Raw genomic sequence first — 24,830 nt, 5'->3', positions numbered from 1 at the left:
GGAAGGTCCTGACCCTCTCGGGTGATCAGCGACTACTCTATCTGCCAGTAGGCTGAGAGTGGACATAGTGGGGCTCTCTGAGACTAGGAGACCTGGCAATGGAGATATCAGTAGGGCGGGTTATGCCTACTGCTGGTCAGGCCAGAACAATGGTGCTGCTTGCAGGGGAGTAGCTATAGCCATTTCTAACAGACTGTCATTGTGGTTACTCCGGTTGATGAGCGTATGAGGCTGGTGAGGTTGAAGCACACCCTGGACTTCATATATCTTATTGCAGTGTATGCCCCTACCGAGATGTGCGGACTTGAGGAGAAAGAGATGTTCTATATGCTAAGCTTGACTCTTTACTGGACCATTGCTCCCCACGCGACACACTCATTGTCTTGGGCGACTTTATTGTAGTTACTGGCACAGAGAGAGATGCCATCGAGTTATGTGTTGGTCCCCACAGCTCTGGCACCAGAAACGCAAATAGTTCACTTCTTCTGAACTTTGCAAACTCCAGAATGGTGAGGATTGTTTGTTCCTGGTTCCAGAGACGCGAGCCTCGCCGCTGGACTTGGTACAGCAATGCTGGCGGTGTGGGAAAGGAGATCGATCACATTCTTGCCAGTACTCGTTTGATGATCCTCCAGAACATGAGAGTTTTCTGGAGTGGTGAGCTCTTTGATAACGACCACAGTTTTGTTGTTGCAAAACTGAGAATACGCATCAGGTCAAAAAATATTCCCAAGATGCAACCCTCCAGGTATCAGATGCGGATGGGTACCGGGCTCGTTGGGCCGAGTACTTTGGGCAGTTGTACACTGCAGAGCCACCAAGAGAACAGCTCCCTCTGGCTGGGTTGCAGATAACAGCTGCTGATCTACCAATAGACGAAACTCCATCCTCTCTTGCGGACGTGAGAAAGGTTGTGAGGACGTTGAAGGGTGAAAAGGCAGCTGGGAACCGTAATATCAGCGCAGATTTATTGAAAGCTGGGGATGAAGCCATGATCCGTGGGTTGCATGCGGTGCTGTCTGCCGTGTGGCAGTCCGGTACCTTTCTTCTTGACTGGAAAAGGGAGTTGGTTGTCCCTATCTGGAAAGAGAAAAAGGACCGACTTGACTGCAACAATTAGCGTAATATTACACTCCACAGTGTGCCGGGCAAGGTGCTCGCTCATCTGCTGTTGATGCGAATTCAATATCATCTGTTAAAGTTTCAGAGACCTGAACAATCCGGGCTCACACCCTGCAAGTCAACAATTGACCAGTTCCTTGCACTTTGACGTAGAGCGCCGACGTAAGTTTCGGCTGGGGTTGCTCGCAGCCTATATCGACCTTAAGAAGGTTTTTTGACCCAGTGCGTCGCAAGGCACTTTGGGACATTCCGCTGATCCGTGGGATTCCTGGAAGGATTATTGCCCTGGTGACTGGCCTTTACTCTGGGACTGAGAGTGCAGCGACATGTGGGTGAGGCGTTTCCGACTTCTTCCCTGTTAATTCAGGAGTGAGGCAAGGGTGTGTTCCGGCTCCACCGCTTTTCAAAACTTGCATGGACTGGGTATCAGGCATAGTTGCTGATCAAAGTCGTTGCGGAGCACATGTTGAGAACATCAACGTCACCGATCTTGTTTTGCTGACGATGCTGTACTCCTCGCGGAATCACTGGAGGTCCTGGTGATGGCTCTCCTCGCCTCGGGGCACCGGTTCGAGTCCGATTAGGTGCTTTCGACGCACAGCCCACCCAGCTATTGCTCCTGATCATCCTTCCTTTCCGGTTGGTCGATAAAAGGGTACCTGGGGAAGCTTGGGGAAGGTAAATTGTGGGAATCTAGACGGCATAGGGCCAATTGTCCCCGGGCTAGTGGATACGAGTCCACGAGAGGCTCAAAAGGTCAAGGAGGCGGAAATGAGCAGTGATGCAACGCTCAACAATATCGCATGCTCCCCACTTTACCCCCGAGTATTACTTTATTAGGCAGACATTGTACGCTAATCTCTGGGCTACTAATTCTTCCAATCCCAGCCTGTCCTCCATATTGAACTTTTAAAATATGTTAGGTTACTAAAGGAGCTTCATTAACTATTTTGTGAAGTGAATGTGGAAAAGCAGCTGGAGGAGAAAATTTTTGCTCTTGAGAAAATTTTTGCTCGTGAGTTCAGTTAATGGATGTAATTTGTATTGGCAGTGCTTTTGTAAATAAGTAAAAATTTTTTTTTTTTTTGTCAAGTGTTGAACCACAGTAATGTATTATATAACATTAAGCTACCTGTTTTTAGAAGGAACTCACTGGTAGATTAAAACTAATTTAAACGTACTGTCGTCCTTAATAGTGGGGAAGAAACAAGGATTTCAGGAGGTTGGGATATTTCCACCTTCGATTAAAGATGATAGTGAAGACTGTAAAAAGGCAAGTCAAAGATTTAGGTACATGTGATAATTCACTGCACTCTATCATTCAAAGAACAGATCAATCAAGGTTGGTGGTAGCTCTCGTCAGCGGCTACCTTCTAAGATTATTTCCGAGTTTTGCCACCATCTGGTTAAGATACCTGTGCTCATTCAACACTAAATACACAGTTTCTCATGTGCTGTTTATCACACCTTCCTAACTCTATCCAACTATTCTTGTAACACCCAAGCTATTATTGTAACACTAAACACATCATTGAACCCTCCCTTCTCTCAAAAATCTCAACTAGGAAGTTTCAAGTATCTCAGCTACAGACAAATCAGCTTCCTCGAGGTTTGCACTGACCATGTACTGTGAGCTGCAACGGCCAGTTCTAAAGGGCCTGAGCAGTTGCTGTCCAGCACCTACGTATTCCTTGTCCTCTTGGAGATCTAAAGCCTGCAACATTATATATATATATATATATATATATATATATATATATATATATATATATATATATATATATATATATATATATATATATATATATATATATATATATATATATATATATATATATATATATATATATATATATATATATATATATATATATATATATATATATATCTATATATATATATATATATATATATATATAAGATGGGCCATGTGGTCCAGATTTATTGGCTTTTTTGGGTTGCTAAGTGTTAGTAGAGAAAATCATTGAACATTAATAAGTTTTACTGCATGGCAAAATATAGATGAAACATCTAGCTACATGTACATATATCACAAGTTTTGATATTAAATCCTTTATCAAAATATAAGATAAGAAAAAACATTTTCCTATGCCAATGTCAATGGGGCTATGTGGACCACCTTTAATGTTTGCCTCCTACCTAAGGATAAACATCTTTAAACAGGTTTGTTCACATAATATAGGCTACTCATTTAGCAAATAACATAATATAAAGAAAAAACAAAAAGGTTAGGTTAGATAAGGTGATTTAGCAAAAATATTTTGACTCCGACCTCAGTGGATAGTAGTCATAGGTATCTGACTCAACTTTTTACCTAGGTACCTACTCATAATTCAAAAAGACCTGCAAAGCTAGATTTGCTGAACCAATATTAGCTCTTTGTAGTATCCTTTAGCTGCAGTTTTATTTACTATGTCTTTTTTGCAGTTCTGTTGGAAAATGTCTGCTCTATCAGGTTTCTTGAAAGCAAACATGTCCTCATACTTCCGTATCCTTCAAGCGACAGGGACATCTGATTTCCTATAGTAAGGGACATCCTGTTGCAGCCATCATCCGTTTCTCAACTACTTTTCCAACATAGTGCATCATTGCTGTTTCTTTGTTCCATCTCCCAAGAATTTCACCAGGACAACATAATCTGGCAACCACCACTTCATCCATTTCTTCCTCCATTTCACCAACCATTTCATCCATCTCTTCCTCCATTTCATCAATCAGCTTCTTCTTCCACATTGTCAAATCTTTCCTCTTCAGCGCATCTGTCTCCAGTAAGTCGTCTGATAAGAAGTCCAGTTGATTGTTTTGCTCTTCCTTGCTGCGGGCGGATCCTTCAGTTGCAATCTGAACTCGAAGTACCAGCTTCTTACCAAGTCTCGTAAAGTGATTGACTGTCCTGGTTCCAATATTAAGTCGACCACGACCACGACCTCGACTCGTGTTTCTTGTAGGTGCTCTCCCCGCTTCTCTGAAGGTACTCTGAGCAGAGTTGGGCTGACAAAGTCCGGACGATCTTCTTGGTGTTGGCTGGTTGGTTCCTCTCCTTATCTTGTAAGCACGTGTTCTGATTGAGTAGGATGAATTCCGCATGCCTTGAAACCTGCCTTTGCTAAAGGCTCCCAGGGGGTACCCATTCTGTCCATTATTGCAGTAGGCAGCTGTGGAAAGATCCATTTTGGCAGGGGGTTGTTTGTGTCTTTTCCTGCATCTAACTTCCAAACAGTCAGCACATTTCTCCAGTGCCTCTTGAGGGGCCCAAAACAGCAACATCTAATGGCTGCAGAAGGTTGTGTGTGTTGCAAATAGAGTGCAGGAAAACCATTCGATGTTATGCTGCTGCAAGCACAGTGGTACCAATTTGTGGTTCATATGGGATGCAGGTTGTCACCAATGAGGACTTTTGGTCAAGTCATGTGGCATTGTCTGAATATTGAGTGCCAAATTCTTTGTGGAACCAATCAATGAAGTATCTCTGCATCGAACTATCCTGATTTACTTCTGTTATATACAGCGTCTATAATCCTCCTTCAAATCCAAGACTGCTGAAAGCGCTTCGGCTTAATATTGGGTCAACATATAAGGGCTCAGGACTAGAGCCACTTGCAGAAGTAACAGCAAACATGATGGATGTAGAACTTCGGTAACATTCATAATCCATGTTCTGCATGTTTAGCAATCACGTCTGAAAATCTGCAGTTTTCCTTTAGGGTCGTCGGTCATTCATTTGTTTCATCATAGTTGATTATGCTTGCAGGTGCAACTCCTTCCAGGCTTCTTTGCAGATTGTTGAAGTAATCAGATACCGTGGCCTCCGAAACTGCTGCCCGCTTACGACTAACGTTTTGGCATATCCTGGTGGTCAGTATGTTCTTATTCCTCTTCAAGAATCCAGATAACCAATCAACACCTGGTCGGTTGTCCTTGAAGACATCAACCTGCCGCGCCTTGCTATCCAGGTATTCATTGACGAAATCCCTAAGTTTTTCGCCATCAAACGCCATGCCAAAATCTCCCAGCGCAGCCAGGTTTTGCGCAATTGCAAATTCCTCGTTTCGTAGCAAAGCACATTTGTGACCAAACTTGTAAGGGGACCGTATTTTGCCCTTATAGAGACGGATAAGAGTGGTCTTGGGGACCTCGTAGGTTTTCGCTACTTGCACAAAAGTGGCTCCCTCATTGACAGCCACGATCGCCCTCGCCATGTCTTCTTCACTGTAATTGGGAGCAGCATCCGGCCTCTTCCTCTAGTATGAACGCACCATCTGCAAAAAGAAGGAATGCGTCCAGATAAGCGGTTTGCATGGCCCAAAATGATTGGTCCACATAACCCCAGGTAGTGGTCCACATAGCCCCAGGTAGTGGTCCACATAGCCCCAACAGAAACAATAATTAGTAACTTGCCTACTTAAGCATTTACATTCTCACACTGCTGACTGTGATATGACTCACCTTGATATGGTGTAGAAACCTCGATATTCTCGGTTGACAACTGAGGCAGCTGCAGGTCTTAGCAATTAGTTCTCAAATATCACTGAAATCATCTGAAACAAAAAAATAAAAAAAATTTCTAGAATGAAACAACTCACATTACATTCGTAACAGCGATTATCAGAAGACACCTTGGGAATAATAAAAACAAAAATTTGGCAAGGAAAGCTTCCCCAACAAATGTCAATATGTGAACCACATTATCTGTCTTGGACCACATAACCCCTTGTATATATATATATATATATATATATATATATATATATATATATATATATATATATATATATATATATATATATATATATATATATATATATATATATATATATATATATATATATATATATATATATATATATATATATATATATATATATATATATATATATATATATATATACAGAAGTGGGCAAATGCGGTACTTAGTGCGTTAGTACCGCATCACAAAAAAGTACCGCACTACCGCAAAATTTCTGAAAATACCGCACTACCGCGGACCGCACTAAAAAATCCTGCGGTACTTTTTTGTCGTACTTTGAAAACTGTCTAAGACGACTTTTGCAGCGCGGCATGCTCACAGATTTTTTTTTTTTTTTACAGTGAATCGGACTCAATCAGACTATTGGTAGCAGTCATCAGAATCAGTGACTCAATCATTCTGACTTTTCAGTTATTGTTCAAAATAAAATACTAAATATACAGCCTAAACTACTATACTGCGAGTCTTCTCCCGCGCTGTGCCGGCTACTTCAACCCCGGACCCGTCCGTGGCGCCGGCCGATTTTTTCATTTTTTTATGAGCTTAATAATTCCTAAGCAATTGTAAGATAATGGAAAAACATGGAAAAAGTGGTTTAGCAAAGTTTTTTTTTTTAAACCCATCTTATATATTTTGGTATTACCTCTCGTTGGTGCATATTAAATGACGGTACTCTCACTCGATTTTACATAGTTTTTATTGGTTACTGAATCATCATCAGACATGTCTGATAAGTTGATACATATCCTCAATACCAAACGCGAACAACTCGAGTAAATCTGTTCGTCACTCAACCCAAGGCGGCGCGCCATGACTGCCCCTGACGATGACTGTACAAGCACTAACATGATCGCCGCTCATGTCCCGTACAAAGTTTTCTTTGATGCATAACATACTATATCTGTTTTTCTTAACTTCATTGTAACTTCTCTCTCTCTCTCTCTGTGTGTCTTTTCAATGTAGCCAAGATCAATATTGTTTGATTATAATAATAATTTATTATTATTATTATTATTATTATTATTATTATTATTATTATTATTATTATTATTATTATTATTATTATTATTATTATTATTATTATTATTATTATTATTATTATTATTATTATTATTATTATTATTATTATTATTATTATTATTATTATTATTATTATTATTATTATTATTATTATTATTATTATTATTATCTTATCGATTCAAACTTCCACGTGGTTGCTTCGCTGAGGCCTGAGGTGCCAGTGCTTAGAGCTTTCCCACGGTCGATGTCTCGCTATTACCAGTTGATGTGTTTTGTCTTAATATGCTTGACAGTTTGAATCACACTGTTCCCTCATGATTTTCCAATATCAGTAATTTTTCGTTTTCGCTCAAACGCCGGAGAATTCCTCCCCTTCCTCCCTTCCTCCCCTTCCCCTTCACTCCCCCAAATCCTCCCTACCTTTCCTCCCTGGCTACTGCAGCTGTTATTCAAGGTCGCACCACCCTTCCTTCCTTCCTTCCTTCCTTCCTTCCCACCCCCCACTTCCTCCTCTCACATGACGCTGATCTCTCCTCTTCCCCCTTCCCTGTCCCCTCCCTCCTCCCTCGGAGAGTTGCAGTATTGACAAAAAAAAATGACTACCGCTACCGCAGTACCGCACACCGCGTACCGCACTGAGAAAGACAAAAGTGGAACCGCTCTACCGCAACCGCACTACTCCGGAAAAAGTACCGAACTACTGATTTTTCTGTACCGCGCCAACCTCTGTACAGATAGACAGATAGACAGATAGATAGATAGATAGATAGAGATAGTTATATAGATAGATAGATAGATAAATAGAGAGAGAGAGAGAGAGAGAGAGAGAGAGAGAGAGAGAGAGAGAGAGAGAGAGAGAGAGAGAGAGAGAGAGAGAGAGAGAGAGAGAGAGAGAGAGAGAGATATTGATATTGATATCTTTATTGGCCATAAGGTTTGAGAAATTGCATATAATATAAACATTGTTGATAGGCTCGGTCCATGTAAGCCGAAGCTTTAAATAGGACCTGAAAATTAATTACATATAATAAACATAGCAAGGGACTATGTTTGGCCACCCGAAAATGTATAGAATTTCATGATTGAATACAACCCAAATTATAGTTAAAACACATACAAGTATACATAGGCATACCTATTCACTACATATACTATTATTTACACTGGACACAGTATAGTTTTCTCATACTGTTAGGACAAAAAAAAAATCTAAGTAATTCACACAAAAAAATAGAAAAAAATATAACATTTCGAAATATTCTGAAAATTATTGATACTTATCAAACAATGCTTTTGTAAGTTTACATTTAAATACATTTATATTATTACAATTTAAAAACTCTTCTGATAAATTATTCCAAATGTTGGCTCCTCTTGACAAGACACTTTGCTGGGCGTGAGTTGTTCTACATAACGGTACACGTAAAATACATTGTCTTCTAGTGGTGGTGTTGGTGATTACAGTGTAGCCAGGCTCAATATCACAGGAATTTAAAGATTTGTATACAAACAAGCAGCTCTGTAAATATATTATGTCTGGAACTTTAAGAAGTTTTAAATCTCTGAAAATATGATTGGTGTGTTCATAGAGTTTTTTAAAAGACATTATTCGTAGCAGTTTTTTTTTTTATTGGTAAAGAGGCTGTCAGTGTAAGTCTTATATGCTCCTCCCCATACAGCACAGCAATACAGAAAGTGTGGATATATTTATGTTAAATAAATTTGCCGAATACAATTTGCGTTTAAACAGTCTATTATTCTATATACTATGCCTGTTAGAACCGATACCTTCGATCTTATAAGATCGAGATGTTCTTTCCATTTTAATTTACTATCGATGAGAATTCCCAAAAATTTAAATTCATGAACTTCATTAATTTCAAGAGAGAGAGAGAGAGAGAGAGAGAGAGAGAGAGAGAGAGAGAGAGAGAGAGAGAGAGAGAGAGAGAGAGAGAGAGAGAGAGAGAGGTGTGTGTGTGTGTGTGTGTGTGTGTGTGTGTGTGTGTGTGTGTGTGTGTGTGTGTGTGTGTGTGTGTGTGTGTGTTTACAACAAAGGAGACAGCTCAAGGGCACAAAATAAAGAAAACAATAAAAAAAAGCCCGCTAATCGCTGCTCCCAAAAAAGAATCAAAAGAGGTGGCCGAAAGAAAGGTCAATTTCGGGAGGAGAGGTGCCCTGATACCCTCCTTTTGAAAGAGTTCAAGTCGTAGGCAGGAGGAAATACAGATGAAGGAAGATTGTTCCAGAGTTTACCAGCGTGAGGGATGAAAGAGTGAAGATGCTGGTAAATTCTTGCATAAGAGGTTTGGACAGTATAGGGATGAGCATGAGTAGAAAGTCGTGTGCAGCGGGGCCGCGGGAGGGGGGGAGGCATGCAGTTAGCAAGTTCAGAAGAGCAGTCAGCGTGGAAATATCGATAGAATATAGAAAGAGAGGCAACATTTCGGCGGAATTTAAGAGGTAAAAGACTATCAGTTGAAGGAGGAGAGCTGATGAGACGAAGAGCCTTAAGCCCCAAATACACTGCCGAATTTTGGCTCACGAATGTGCGCGAATATGCAAGTCATCCTGTGTCGCGAACAAGTTCGGCATCTTACTTGCCTGTTCTTGGCCGTTCGGGGACATGTCTGCGTCCACCGCGCGACTTTTGACAGTTGGTCACGACCGCCACGAAAGTTTCATGTTGAATGAAAAATTCGCGGCCGTTCGCAGAATGTGCACGAATGCAAAATGGACGCCGAATTGTCGCCGAAATGTCGCCGACCTGTCGCAGACAGTTCGGCGTCCGATTCGCGGTGTTCGGCGAATTGTCGCCGAATTTTGACCGTTGAAATTTAAATTTTATTGGCAAATTTGTCGCCGACATGTCGCCGACTATTTGGGGACATGTCTCCGACATGTCGCCGAATGGCCAAGACTATTGGGGGACATGTGTCCGAATATTCGGCGAATTAATCACGACACGGCAAAAAGGTCGCGGTGGGAGGTGTAGACGGGGGTCTGTCTATCTATCTATCAATCTATTTATGTATTATCTTTATCTATCTATCTATCTATCTATCTATCTATTTATATCTGTATCTATCTATCTATCTATCTATCTATCTATCAATATATATATATATATATATATATATATATATATATATATATATATATATATATATATATATATATATATATATATATATATATATATATATATATATATATATATATATATATACGGAATAAAATAATACTATAATAATAAATAGTAAACAAGAAAATATGAAAAACAAGAAGAATCATGAATATATAAAATAGGTACGGAACTAACATTTTCATTTATTTTATAATTAATTTACTATTTATTACTTTATTTATTTCTTAATATCATTATTTTGCCATTATTTAACTTTTTTTTATTTTTAGTTATTTAGATTTATTTCTTCTTTCAGTTACTGGTTTGTTTACTGATATTACGTAAACATTCATTCATTCTAAAATATTTGTAGGAGAGCAGAACAAAAACAAGTCACATTTATACATTTTATTACACATACTATCATACATATTACCACACATATTACCACACATGGTATTTACTCGCCCACAATTCTGTCCTGCCAGGCCACTGCTCCCCGGGTGTTGTAGTAGTCCATGAGGTAGGCGCGGATTCCCGTGCTTTTATATGCCACATGGGCATCAGATGATCAGCTGTCAGAAATCCTGGCACTGTCGGAGAATTGTCCCCGACATGTCGCCGACACTTCGGGGACATGCGAAGACAATTCGGAGACGTCGCCGGTTATTCCCCGACAAAAAAAAACGTTAAAATTTCAGATTTTGAGCTCGGCGCCATTGACGCCGAATAGTCGGCGACATGTCTCCGAACTGTCCCCGAATTGTCTTGAGCATTCGCCGACATGTCGCCGACATGTCGCCGAATGGTCACGAACTGTAAGAATCTTGGTCATGTCGGCGAACCGGTCGCCGAATTTTTTCACGAACTGATTCGGCGTCAAGTTCGTGGCCAAAATTCGGCAGTGTATTTGGGGCTTTAGACTCCACTCTGTCCAGAAGAGCTGTGTGGGTGGAGCCTCCCCACACGTGAGATGCATACTCCATACGAGGGCGGACAAGGCCCCTGTATATGGATATCAACTGCGCGGGGGAGAAGAACTGGCGGAGACGATACAGAACGCCCAACCTCGAGGAAGCTGATTTAGCGAGAGAGGAGATGTGAAGTTTCCAGTTGAGATTTTGAATTAAGGATAGACCGAGGATGTTTAGTGTTGAAGAAGGTGACAGCTGAGTGTTGTCGAAGAATAGGGGATAGGTGTTTGGAAGATTGCGTCGAGTTGATAGGTGGAGAAATTAAGTTTTTGAGGCATTGAAGGACACAAGGTTCCTTCTGCCCCAATCGGAAATGATAGCAAGGTCTGAGGTTAAGCGTTCTGCAGCCTCCAGTCTGGAGTCGTGTACTTCCTGTTATGATGGTCTTCTATTGAAAGAAATTGAATAATGCAGAGTGGAGTCGTCGGCGTACGAGTGGACAGGACAGTTTGTTATGGAAAGAAGATCATTGATGAATAACAGGAAGAGAGTGGGTGATAGGACAGACCCCTGTGGAACGCCACTGTTGATAGGTTTAGGGGAAGAGCAGTGACCTTCTACCACCGCAGAGATAGAACGGCCGGAAAGGAAACTGGAGATAAAGGAACAGAGAGAGGGATGAAATCCGAAAGAGGGCAGTTTAGAAAGCAAAGACTGGTGCCAGACTCTATCGAAGGCTTTCGATATGTCTAGCGCAACAGAGAAAGTTTCACCGAAACTGCTAAGAGAGGATGACCAAGAGTCACTTAAGAGAGCAAGAAGATCGCCAGTAGATCGCCCCTTGTGGAATCCACACTGGCGATCAGATAAAAGATTAGAAGTGGAAAGGTGCCTTTGAATCTTCCGGTTAAGGATTGATTCAAAAGCTTTAGATAGACATGAAAGTAAAGCTATTGGGCGGTAGTTTGAGGGATTGGAGCGGTCACCCTTCTTAGACACAGGCTGTACAAAGGCATACTTCCAGCAGGAAGGAAAGGTAGATGTTGTTAGGCAGAGACGAAAGAGTTTGACCAGGCAGGGTGTCAGCACAGAAGCTCAGTTCTTAAGGACAATAGGAGGCACTCCATCAGGTCCATAAGCCTTCTGAGAGTTGAGGCCAGAGAGGGCATAGAAAATATCATTTGGAAGAATCTTAATAACAGGCATAAAGAAGTCAGCGGGGGATGAGTAGGGGCAATATGCCCAGAATCGTCCAGGGTGGAGTTCTTACAGAAAGTTTGAGCGAAGAGTTCAGCTTTAGAGACAGATGAGACGGCAATGCTGCCGTCAGGGTTAAGGAGAGGAGGGAAAGAGGAAGAAGTGAAATTGGAGGAGATATTTTTGGTTAGATGCCAGAAGTCACGGGAAGAATTAGAAGAAGCAAGGTGTTGACATTTTCTATTAATGAAAGAAGTTTTGGTAAGTCGGAGAATAGATCTGGCACGATTCCGGGCTAAAATGTAAAGATCAAAGTTAGCGGGAGTTCGAAGGCTCTGGAAACCTTTGTGAGCTGCCTCTCTATCTTTAATAGCACGAGAACAAGCGTGATTAAACCAAGGCTTTTTAGCATGAGGAGTAGAGAAAGTACGTGGAATGTATGCCTTCATTCCAGAGACAATCACCTCTGTGATGCGCTGAGCGGTCTCTCTCCTGGAAGCAGTAATCATTCCACGGGAAATCGGAAAAGTACATCCTCAGGTCGTCCTACCGAGCTGAAGCAAAATGCCAGAAGCATCGCCTCTTCGATGGGTCCAGAGGATGTACATGAGCGATAGGACAGGATACAGATATAAGGTTATGATCGGAGGAGCCCAACGGAGAGAACAGTTTGACAGAGTAAGCAGAAGGATTAGAGATAAGGAAGAGGTCTAGAATGTTGGACCTGTCTCCAAGACGGTCGGGAATACGAGTAGGGTGCTGAACCAACTGCTCTAGGTCGTTGAGGAGAGCAAAGTTGTAGGCTTGTTCACCAGACTGGTCAGTGAAAGAGGATGAAAGCCAAAGCTGGTGGTGAACATTGAAATCTCCCAAGATGGAGATTTCAGCAAAGGGAGAGTGAGTCAAGATGTGCTCCACTTTAGAGTTCAAATAGTCAAAGAATTTTACATAGTTAGTAGAGTTAGGCGAGAGATAAACAGCACAGATGTATTTAGTAATAGAATGACAATGAAGTCTTAGCCAGATGGTGGAAAATTCAGAAAAGTCAAGGTCGTGGGCACGAGAGCAAGTGATGTCGTTGCGCACGTAGGCGCAACATTCAGCTTTAAATTGAAATTTAGGATAGAGAGAGTAGGAGGGAACAGAGTAAGGTTGTTGTCAGTAGCCTCAGAAACCTGGGTTTCGGTGAGGTTTAGAGTAGGAGAGATAGTGTTCCACAGAATGAAAATTAGAACGAAGACCGCGAATGTTGCAGAAATTGATAAAGAGGAGATTCGAGGAGTTATAAGGACACCTCTCAAGTCGGCAGCCAGAAGGGGAGTCCTCCCTGGGGGAATTTATGGTACACCCACCAGGCGGGGACTCCGAGGCGGTGTTTTCGTTAGCCATTTTGAGTTTTGAATTTTGGGAAAAGGTGTGTGTGTTGTGTGAATGTAGTGTGGTGTAGAAAGAGAGAGGAACTGTCTTTTGAGAGCATGCTGAACTGCTCTCTGGTGTTGATGAGACAAAAGGGAAGCGGTTAGTGAGGACATGGGAAGGGTCTTTGAAGGGCTTCAGCACTTCCTCGCTTCCCATATATCCCCACCGGGAGTAGCTCACGCCCGTTCGGTAGGTGTCTTCCTACCTACTCCTCCTATGTGTGTGTGTGTGTGTGTGTGTGTGTGTGTGTGTGTGTGTGTGTGTGTGTGTTGTGATGTACAAATTACAGGATAAAGTTTCTTTTTTTTTCTTTTTTGAAAATATATCAATGACAGCCGTAACAAAATTTTCACTCAGATCACCGATGGTCAGTTCACGGTGATGCAAAGCTTTGCAAGCCTAGCCAATCTCTCCTCACCCAGAGCTGACCGTCTGTATGATTTTGTATGTATAAGTGTAAAAAAACGTTGTTCAGCTGTAGTAGGTGATATGGGCAAAGTGGCGTAAATAAGTAATCATTTCTTTGTAACAGGATAGTTTTGTGAGCACTGATCATATGTATCAAGTGCAGCATTTGGCAAGGGACTTTTGGGTACAGAAGATCAACGTGATCTCCACATTCTGAATTCAATGTCTTAATCATGTAAATCATCCAGGCCCAGAACTGGATCATTTATTAAGAGGTAGCTAGGCTTTGTACATCAACGGCGGCCAGCCGCAGCTCTCTTAGCCTCTCCCTCCGCCTTGTCCAGTACCCGTCCGATTCGCGTACTAGACAAGTCAGCGAGGCGAAACTCGCAGAGCGTGAATAAACTGTGGTATAAATTCTTCTTCTGGGGGAGTATTTCACGTTTGTTTGTTTTTCTTTTTCTTTATTTTTTTGTGTTAACGCGAACAAGCAACTAATCATTCATTTTATGCATTTTAATAATAATGGTAATAATAATAATGATAATAATTTATAATAATTATCATTATTATTATTAATTCCGTTTAAAAAAAATAATAATATTTTATGAAAGGCACGTGCCCACCACTTAACTGAGGACGAAAAAAAACAAAAAAAACAAGAGTATTCACATTTAAGAGGTAAGATTTCCAGGACATGTTTGGAATATGATTTCCATTATTGTATAGGCATATAAATGTTTTACATACATGACGTCATGCAGATAAATATATTTAAAATGCTCTACCGGCCTTTTTATCTGTCATTAAGAAACGTGTTGATGCATGTGAATATGTAGCCGACATGTTATCTAAATCGACGTAGAGATTGTTTTTTTTTCGAAAAATTCCCCACACGTCATGAACTGTCCTGGGTGCAAGACATGGCGTGTCAGGACGTCACGCCGATATGCCAGTTTTGCACATTTACCTCCTCCCAATATGACATTATATTCACCTTTGTGAAAAAAACAGCCTCGACGTTTATGTGTCCCCTTAGTATCAATGAACACACCAAGTTCCACGTAAATATGTTTTATTTAGGATTCTTTACGAATATCTTATTTAGAAAATCACACTTGCGAGTAATGGCACTTCAAAGTTTGGGAAGCCCTGTATCAGTCATTCTTTCTTTCCCGATTTGGATTATCTTTACATATGTTACTGATGAACACAGTCATAATGCCCCATGACAGTCATGTAGTTATTTCAATATTTTCTACCAGTTATTGCGAGGTATTCATCGTGGGGTGGCGTTGTCGGACACCTGGAATTTCCTAGCTTCGCGCCTTTGCCGGTAAATGGACTGTACCTCACTGCTGGGGATCATCAGAACGTCACTTTTATTTCTACATTTATTTGTCCCATCATTATCAATATACACACCAAGTCCCATTACTCTAAAACATGATTTTTTTAAAATCAAATAAACTGAAATTACCCTAAAACAGAGTTGTTACCCTGTACCTGGAAGCACGGCACACACACACACACACACACACACACACACACACACACACACACACACACACGTACAGTCACTAACCGGTCGATCTCTCACCCTACAGTATCAGTACAAAAAGGAAAAGTCGTTGCTGGAGGATTTGAATATTCGCGAGAAGTCGGAGCGCGGGAAGAAGGAGGTGCTTCAGGCTCAGCACCTGCAGAAGGAGCTGTACGAAAGCCACGAGGGCCATGAACGGCTCCAGCTTGATGTCGGATGCAGCGTCCTGAAGCTGTCTGTCAGGAAAGGCCTCCTGCAGCTCGCGTACCTGGTGGTGCAGGTGGGCCGCTTCCCGGTTGATGAGATTCTCGACAACATTTGCGACACCACCGCTCTCCACGAGGCCGCCTCCCACGGCAAGGCTTCCTGCGTCGCGATGCTGCTCGACGTCGGTGCAAATCCTCTTCAATGTGACAGGTACCAAGATTTAGAGATAAGAAATCCAATAACCTTCAAGACCTCACGGCCTGTCCCAGAGCCATTTACTGATTTGGGCCAAGCGTTATTTAAACACGTAAAACCAACCTCAAGATACATGATAGTTACTTGTGAGCACTGACTTTATGGAAGCTGGAAAAATAGACGGCAAGGGACTTTTGAAAGGGACAGAATGTAGAACTGGATGGAATAGTTACTTAATTAAGAGTCTAGATGATGAACAGTGATAAAGGTTGCGAGAATTGATCATTGAGAATTAAAGAGGTAGCTAGGAGCTTTGTACATCAACGGATCGGGTATTACACCAATAATTTTCCTAGTTTCCGTCCGCCTTGCAGGTGTCAGCACCGTCCTGATTTCAGCGCAGTGTAGACAATTACTGAGACATATGAGGCGAACTCCGCAGGTAAAGGGGTGACATCAACAAATCTGGTATAAATTTAGTCTAGGTGTACTATTTAACATGTTTGTTTGTTTTTCATTTTCAGGATTTTCTGTTTTGTGCAAGGTATACTGACCAATCATTCATTTGCATTTTATCAAAAGAATTACGTGTACTAGTAATAAGTGCAAACAAGAAAAAAATTATCATATACGTTGTTATTAATTTTGACAACGGCAGCAGCATGAGAATAATGAGGAGTTGTTTTCCGCTTAACCCTCGTGCCCACGCTAGTCACTTTCAACGCTGCCCACCAAGCGGAGGCACTGAAAGCAAGAGGATCACATATCCTCAGTGTAAGACTCCTCGACATGTATTGATTATAATTTCCTTTTAAAATCAGCACATTGGTTACATACATGAAACGTCTATGCGTAGTTTAGGTGAACAAAATAGATTTTAAAATCCAGATACATAATGGATACTCTTATTATCTGTCCAATTTCCAAATTGGTGTATGAAAAATGTAGCCTTAAAATTGATTTATTTTTCTAAATCGACGTAGAAAAAAGATTTTATATCGAAGAAATATCCCACAATTAAAAATGAATACAAGCACACTGGCGTGATCATGTTCAAGAGCCGAAAGTGCCAGTACATTTACCTCTAAAACTTTGAATGAGATTATATTCACCTTTTGAGGAAAAAAACAGCCCGACGTGATGTCGCCTTTACCCCCGGATTACATCAATGAAACAGGCACCAAAATTTTGTGGAGGACTAAATAAGCTTGCGACTGAGAAGAAATGGAGATGGAGTTCAATTTAGAAGAAATATCACTAATGCGAGTAATGTCGGCACCAAGAGGAAGGGAGAGACCAAAATGAATCAGCTATAGAATGGGAGATGGATTATATTATATGTTCAAGAAGAGACACAGTCATCTGGGAGTGATAAGTACAAGATAATCAACAACAGTCAGAGAGTCATGTAACAGTTATTCGGTGATACGTATAGAATGGTAAGACATAGGAATTTCCTAGCATTCCACTACATGGATAAGGGATAAATGAAAAGATAATAACCACTATAGATCATCAGAACGTCAAATTAAATTTATGAAACTGTGTGTTCTCCCCATAAGAAGATACACACGTAAATCCTAGAAAGAAATCTACAAAGGATGGTTAACGGAACAACTGGTCATCCAGAACAGAGGGGTTTGTTACCCTAATTTGAAGCAAAGCTTAACAAACACACACACTACACTACACACTGGAACAAAGAAGACACAGGAGACCTAATACAAATTTATAGATTATTGAATAAAATGGAAGAAGTAGACCCTAATGAGTTACAAAAGAGAAGGAAGAAACTGAGAAACGACATGTTCGCGAGGACACAGTAAAAAATTGGGGAAGAAGGAAGATGCTTCAGGCTCGGCAGAGACAAAAAATATAGCTGCACAAAGCAGAAACGATAGGTTTGCGAACAGACTCCAGGATGATGACAGTAAAGCAGGAAAGCACAACTGTCTGGTTAAAAACCTGGGACAAATACATGGAGGCTGCACCATACCAGCGTAAAGCTCAGGCTTCCTGGGTTAAACTACAATTCTAGGTAAAACATTTGCACACACACACTGACACATCGACGATGGAAGGGAGGCCTCCCACGGCAAGCTAAATGGTCAGAGTAAGAAATTATAAAGGTCGACTTGTTGGTGCAAATCCTTCAAAGACAGTTCCAAGATTTTCCATACAGGAGTGGATACATGGAATGGACTAAGACCTCACGGCTCGTCCCAGACAGTGTTAAAGCGGCAGTGTACCATAAAATAAGCACCGGAAAAGCTGACAAGAGATATGGTACAGGTACCGGTGAGCTTCCAGACTCAGGCCCTCGGTATACCAGTACCAATAATAGGTAAATCGCACACCTGTCACACTTCTCTTCTCTCACAGGTAAAATCTCGTGGAGTCTGTCTTTTAGTTAATGCCTGGAGAGGATATCACTGAGTGATAGTGTTAATCTGTGGCACTGAATGAAGTGGCAGACTAAGTCTTCACTTGAAATTAGCATACACTAGCCACGGCATCTTTGTTGAGCCATAGTCTATATATAGTCTGTATATATATATATATATATAGTATAGTTCTGTAACCACACTCCAGTATAACCCATGTTGTATATGGCACATATATATATATGTTGCTATAGTGAACAGATTTTCAGCATATATAAACTTTGTATAAGGGAGTTTGGTAGTCATGACTTGTGTACACCCCTCTATACATTCCAGGAAGTGGTATAACAGCCGTGCTGGGAGTGAGGACAGCCAAGTGAGAACACACACACCCCTGTGTCCTGACATCCACTTGCTGGTGCTAGAGAGAGAGAGTGAGAGGTCTGAGACAGAGAGAGAGAGAGGGCCAGAGACACAACTCAGTGAGAGACATCCACTAATAGAGAGAGAGAGAGAGAGAGAGATGAGGGTCTGAGGCAGAAAGAGAGAGAGAGAGGGCAGAGAGACACAACACAACTCAGTGAGAGATGTCCACTGCTGGTGCTGGTGTGTGAGAATCTGAGACATTTACATAGAAGCTCAAAGACCCCATGTGTCCTTGACTCCCTTGTAATCCTGTCCCCTCACCTGCTTGAGTCCTGAGTGTAATTAGGGAAAGACTCCAGGATTTCAACTTCCCTGGGCTAGGCCTGACAGCTGAGTGGCCAGGAACACAGAGCAGGACTCACTGGTGTGAGGAGTTACTCGTGATTACAGAAGGACCACTGACCTTGCTAGCTATTCTCCAGCCACTAGAATGCTGGTGAAAGGGAAAGTTTGAGTGCAGCCAGACTTACTTATCTACATTTTCTTTTTTATGTTGAGAGGAAGTTCCCCACACAGCCCACACAGGGGTCACTGCTCATAAAAATGGAATCCAAGAGTGAAAAACGAAGAGGCCCCTGAGAGAGAGGTGCCCCAACAGAGTACACTCTCACTCTGAGAAAGAGTTAATATAAATGTGCATAGTCAGAGAGAGGAGAAGTTCTAGTAGAGAGATAAATTCATAACGCACATTCTTATATGTGGAGAGAGTTTTTGTTTGAGAGAGAGACCAACAAACACATCTTTACACACAGAGAGAGAGAGAGAGAGAGAGAGTTTTTCATGGAAAATTTAATAAGAATTTTCATCAGACGTCATTAGGAAAAAAAATACTCTGCAGTACCAGGCTGGTAATGGTGCAGTCTTAACAGTACCTTGGAAGTTTCTGTACCGGTACTCGGTGCTCAAATTAACAGTTCTACCCACCCTACCACTGAATGAACGAGGGGACCCACTGGCAAAGATGTTATTTTACCATATACTTTCTCCATTGCCTTTCTGAATACTAATTGTGTACGTGAATGAATGCATTAAACCTTTCAGTCAGCCAATCCTTTCTCACAGTACTTTTAGAACAGGACTGCTAGGAAGTAAAATTAATAAAGAGAAGACAAAATGGCTGCCGACAGCATAACCAAAGTAAGGAGCAAAGAACAGAAATTTTATTAGCAACACTGTTTGGGTAGGCGGGCGATTAATTTACCCTCTCAGGGGTGGCATGTCCCTGCCCAGGGCCTCTACTCAGTCCAGCCCTCCATTCCCAGTGCTTGGGGTGGGCCAGAACAATTGATCAATCAATACGCCGGGAGCGGGGGGTCGCCTCGCCTACCCTCTGATGGTAACCCCGGGGGTCCCTCCGAACAGGCTCCCATGCAGGCCCCTGTCCATCCAGAGTACTTCATGGCAGGATCAATCGACGAACATTGTGTGCGACTCGGGATTGTCTCCTACCCTGTGGGCAACCTCAACTTTTGGGTAGCCCCTTTATATATTTACTTTTTTTTTAAGGGAGAGGAAGCAGCTCAAGGGCAACAACAACAAAAAAAGTGTAGAAAAAAGTAAGTTAAGAGGTTGCTGATCGTCCCTATTTGGAAAGAATAAAGGGGAACGTTATGAGCGCAGCATTCACGGCGGCATTACACTGCTCAGTGTGCCAGGGAAGGTGTTTGGCCTTTCGTTCCTCATATAGACTCGCAACCAGCTGTTGAAGTGGAAGAGATCTGATCAGTCTCGGTTCAGACGAACGCAACTTTCGACAAAGAATAGTTGAGGCTTATTTCCCTGCCTCGCTAGGAATGACTGTTAGCCTGTTGACTTGCCTGTACTCTGGGAGTGAGAATTATGCGATGTGTTATTGATTGGTATGTCGATTTCAAGAATGCGTTCAACTCAGTGCACCGTGTGGCAGTCTAAGACCTCCTACAAGTTCAAAAGATTCATGCCAAGAGTCTTAGCCAAATGACTGCCCTGCACTGTGGGAGTGATGGTGCTGTGAGGTGTGAGGGAAGCTTCCTTTCTATTAGCACGGGCGTGAGGCAGCGCTGCGTCCTTCCCCATCCCTCTTCAACACGTGCAGGGTTTGGGTATTAGGCTGCTATGGTGCCGAGTTATCGTGGAGCATGTAGTGGCACGGGCGTGAGGCAGCGCTGCGTCCTTCCCCATCCCTCTTCAACACGTGCAGGGGCTGGGTATTAGGCTGCTATGGTGCCGAGTCATCGTGGAGCATGTAGTGGCAGTAGCAGGATACTGGTCTGTTTTTCTCAGCTGATGCAGCAGTTCTTACTTAGTCACTGGACGTTTTGGTGATGGCCATGGAGGCGCCGGTAGAGGAGCCGAAACCATCGGGAGGATCACTGGATAAGGCGGTGCAGTCTGTTCATGTGTCTGTCCATCGAGATCTTGTAAAGGTTCACAAACCTTCGTAGCGTGGAGCAGAAAAGTGGCGGGTCACTTGATGAAGTTATATTATGTATTATTTTTTTGCCTACGTTGAGGATTCAGGTTAGAGAGGGGACAGAAGAGAGGCAGTAGGGGCAAATCTTTCTGGATGAGGTGAGCAGCGTCCTCAGCCTCCCCGAGCTGCTCTTTTCTTTTCCTTTCCCTGCTTATCTTCTTTCTTTCTTTCACGAGGCTGGATCTTCAGTGGTGCGGAGGTCCGCTGGGTGCTCAGTTTTTGCGCAGGAATTGTTCTGGATGCATGTTTTGTTTAGGAAAGATGACGGACTATGTGTAGGAAATATGGCAGCGCTCCAGTTATTGTGGATGTGTAGGAGATATAACTACGCCCCCGTCGTGGCGATAGGTTGCTTTATTTTTTCTTGGGCTGCCTTATTTGATGTAAATTTGCCGTCAATAATAACTTGCCTAGTTAACAAGTGTGGCGTCATGGCGCGAGGTATCGCGCTGACCTGTGAGCTCCCCCATCATTTGTCTCTATTCCCTGACAGGTACGACCAGACGCCCCGCCACCTGGCCGCCATGTTCGGCCACAAGAGCACCGAGCAGCTGCTGGCACTACACGAGGCGCATAAACTCCCCTGCCGTGCGGGCACCACCGCCGACCAGGCAAGTTTCAACTATGACACCTACCTCAAGAGCTACGAGAAGCTTGGCTGCAAGGAACGCGACTCCCTGTCGCCTATTGACCACCACGACCCAGAGCGAGTCACGTGCAAGCTCATGGAGGCCATCGGAGTCCAGGAGCTGTGGGAGAAGGCAAGTGATATCCGTGTTGATTTTTCAGGTGGCGAGGCCCTCGAGGTGAAGGCGGCAGTGATGAAGGAGCTGCAGTCCATCGCCGAGAAGATTGGAGAGAAAGAAAGCCTGTACAAGAGTGACCTTAGGCTGGTGGGCAGCTCAGAAGATGGGTCAAAAATATACTGCCCCGACGAGTTCGACGTCAACCTTGTTATTACAAGGAAAGACGTCGAAGTCGGGGTGGAAAAGACGCCGGAAGAACAGGTGGCATCAAAAGGTAAGTATAAATTGGTACTGGCCCACGCGCCAGGTCTTGATGGAAACATTGTGATGGACAAGCTGTTCCTTCTCCTGCAAAAGTGTCTCGTAAAGCACACACTGCAGGACAAAAGGCTGAGCTTCGTTCCGCCCTGCCTGAGCAGCACGCAGGTGGGCGTGGCCCTCGACCTGGCCTGGCAGGGGAAGGAGTTTCCCCTCCTCCTGGTCGGTGTGGACCTCGTGCCCGTACTGGAGCTGCCATGGCATGACGCAATAGCAAAACCAAAGCTCATGAAAGACAAACCCAAAACATTCCATGTCAGCAATACTGCTGACGGGTCGTAACGATACGGTTTTGCCCTGTCAGAGGCAGCGGTGCTGAAAGGATTGTCCGACATCCAACGGCGTGTGTTCGTAATGGGGAAGGTTTTGCTTTCCTGCCTCAAGGCCGAGCCGTGGATGCCACAGTACATGAAGCGCCACTGCACCTGGTTTGTTAACAGGGAGTGGAAAATCAGTACCCCAAGTGGCTTCTGCTTCAAGAACGCTTTCCTTGGGTGGCTGAGGAATCAATAACAGAACAACCGTCACCAGGAGGAGGATGATCAGCTTTGCACTAAGGCACTGATAGCCATTTTTAGGCAGCTGTGTGTTGATTCCAAGGAGGTGCGGGGAAAGCTGTCGCCAGGCACAGTCTCTGCATACTTTGGAGGAGACTTCGAAGGCGTAAAAGTTGGAGAAGGCGCTCATCTCATAGTGCGCTGCCTGGAGGAACACTTGGAAAAGAAGCCAGGAAAGCATGAAGACGCTGATATGAATGAAACTAAAATGCTTTGGATTTGGTTTGCAAGGATTTTTGCAGAATGCAAGGTTCGTTTAGTTGAATAGGCATTGTTATCACCCTCTGGAATAGGTGTTGGAAAGTCAGTTCACGTGTCACGGACATCATAACACATTGCTTGACGTATATCATGGTAACACTGATTGTGTGTGTGTGTGTGTGTGTGTGTGTGTGTGTGAGAGAGAGGAGGTGGGACAGTTATCGTCCGTCGTGATATACATGACTGGTGAAATACGACGCTTGTTGGCCCGCCTGCCTTGTTTGCCCAAGCCGCTGCAGAACGCTGTTCCGATGGGCATCTGGATAGCGAGTTTGTCAAGTTGAGCCCCAGGCCGAGCCGATGGCTGAGTGGTTAGCGATGCAGGCGCGGCGTCAAGGAAGACGTGGGTTCGCGTCCCGCCCGCTGCCACATCCTGGGATTATTCAGTCACCGCCAGTGGCCCTAGACTACCCATACGCTTTGTCCCAAAACCACTCATAAACCCGGACTCTAGACTCTCTAAAGGAGATCAAAGTTGAGCTCAGGGGCGGCATGAGCCAACAAGATGGCGCCATTGTAAACACTTGCCTGCGCCATAGCACGCTGGGGCAGATCATCAGGCCCCAACGTGGACTACCGGTGCCATTGGTGAAACGTGGCCAATAGTAACGATTACCAGCCAGCCGTGCCCTCCAGCCTGGCCACGCCCTCCTCCCTGTACGTACTTAAACGCACATGCTTTGGACGCCTTGGATCAGGCGCCAACGTATAGGTGTTGGCGTAGCCTGGATCACGAGGCTGTAGACTTTTGCAGTCTTAACACATGTTGCTGCATGGTGTTGCGTAGCCGGCACGAAGCCTCGTCTGCTGTGTTCACGCAAACTGTTGTGTTGTGTTAAGGCAGCACCCTTTAGTGCTGGTGTTACCCTGGACAGAGCGGCAGTCTGTCCTGTGAACCCATATTGTTGTGTTAAAGGAGCTGCCTAGTACAGGCCTACCGGCCTCTTGTAGACTCCTGCGTTCTTATGTTCTTATGTTCTTATGTTCTTTTAGTGCTGATGTTACCCTGGACAGAGCGGCAGTCTGTCCTGTGGACCCATAATGTAGTGTTGTGTTAAGGCCGCGCCTTTTAGTGCTGGTGTTACCCTGGACAGAGCGGCAGTCTGTCCTGTGGACCCATAATGTTGTGTTGTGTTAAGGCCGCGCCTTTTAGTGCTGGTGTTACCCTGGACAGAGCGGCAGTCTGTCCTGTGGATCCATAATGTAGTGTTGTGTTAAGGCCGCGCCTTTTAGTGCTGGTGTTACCCTGGACAGAGCGGCAGTCTGTCCTGTGGACCCATAATGTAGTGTTGTGTTAAGGCCGCGCCTTTTAGTGCTGGTGTTACCCTGGACAGAGCGGCAGTCTGTCCTGTGGACCCATAATGTAGTGTTGTGTTAAGGCCGCGCCTTTTAGTGCTGGTGTTACCCTGGACAGAGCGGCAGTCTGTCCTGTGGACCCATAATGTTGTGTTGTGTTAAGGCCGCGCCTTTTAGTGCTGGTGTTACCCTGGACAGAGCGGCAGTCTGTCCTGTGGACCCATAATGTAGTGTTGTGTTAAGGCCGCGCCTTTTAGTGCTGGTGTTACCCTGGACAGAGCGGCAGTCTGTCCTGTGGACCCATAATGTAGTGTTGTGTTAAGGACGCCTTTAGTGCTGGTGTTACCCTGGACAGAGCGGCAGTCTGTCCTGTGGACCCATAATGTTGTGTTGTGTTAAGGCCGCGCCTTTTAGTGCTGGTGTTACCCTGGACAGAGCGGCAGTCTGTCCTGTGGACCCATAATGTAGTGTTG

General features: G+C 43.5%; 1 protein-coding gene across 1 annotated transcript in view; it reads left to right on the top strand.

Annotated features, from left to right (window-relative positions):
* LOC126989462 (ankyrin-2-like) overlaps nt 1-22,525 on the top strand; it is a 71,453-nt gene extending 48,928 nt beyond the window's left edge. Inside the window, exons 4-5 of the mRNA XM_050848046.1 lie at nt 15,580-15,932; nt 21,673-22,525. Coding sequence (XP_050704003.1) covers nt 15,580-15,932; nt 21,673-22,525 — 1,206 coding nt within the window. The remainder of the gene's footprint in view (nt 1-15,579; nt 15,933-21,672) is intronic.
* Nucleotides 22,526-24,830: the final 2,305 nt, after the last annotated feature.

The sequence above is a fragment of the Eriocheir sinensis genome, unplaced genomic scaffold, assembly GCF_024679095.1.
Source record: "Eriocheir sinensis breed Jianghai 21 unplaced genomic scaffold, ASM2467909v1 Scaffold1180, whole genome shotgun sequence".
Taxonomy (NCBI): domain Eukaryota; kingdom Metazoa; phylum Arthropoda; class Malacostraca; order Decapoda; family Varunidae; genus Eriocheir; species Eriocheir sinensis.
The sequence above is the reverse complement of the archived record's forward strand: the minus strand, read 5'-3'. Positions and strand labels throughout refer to the sequence as shown.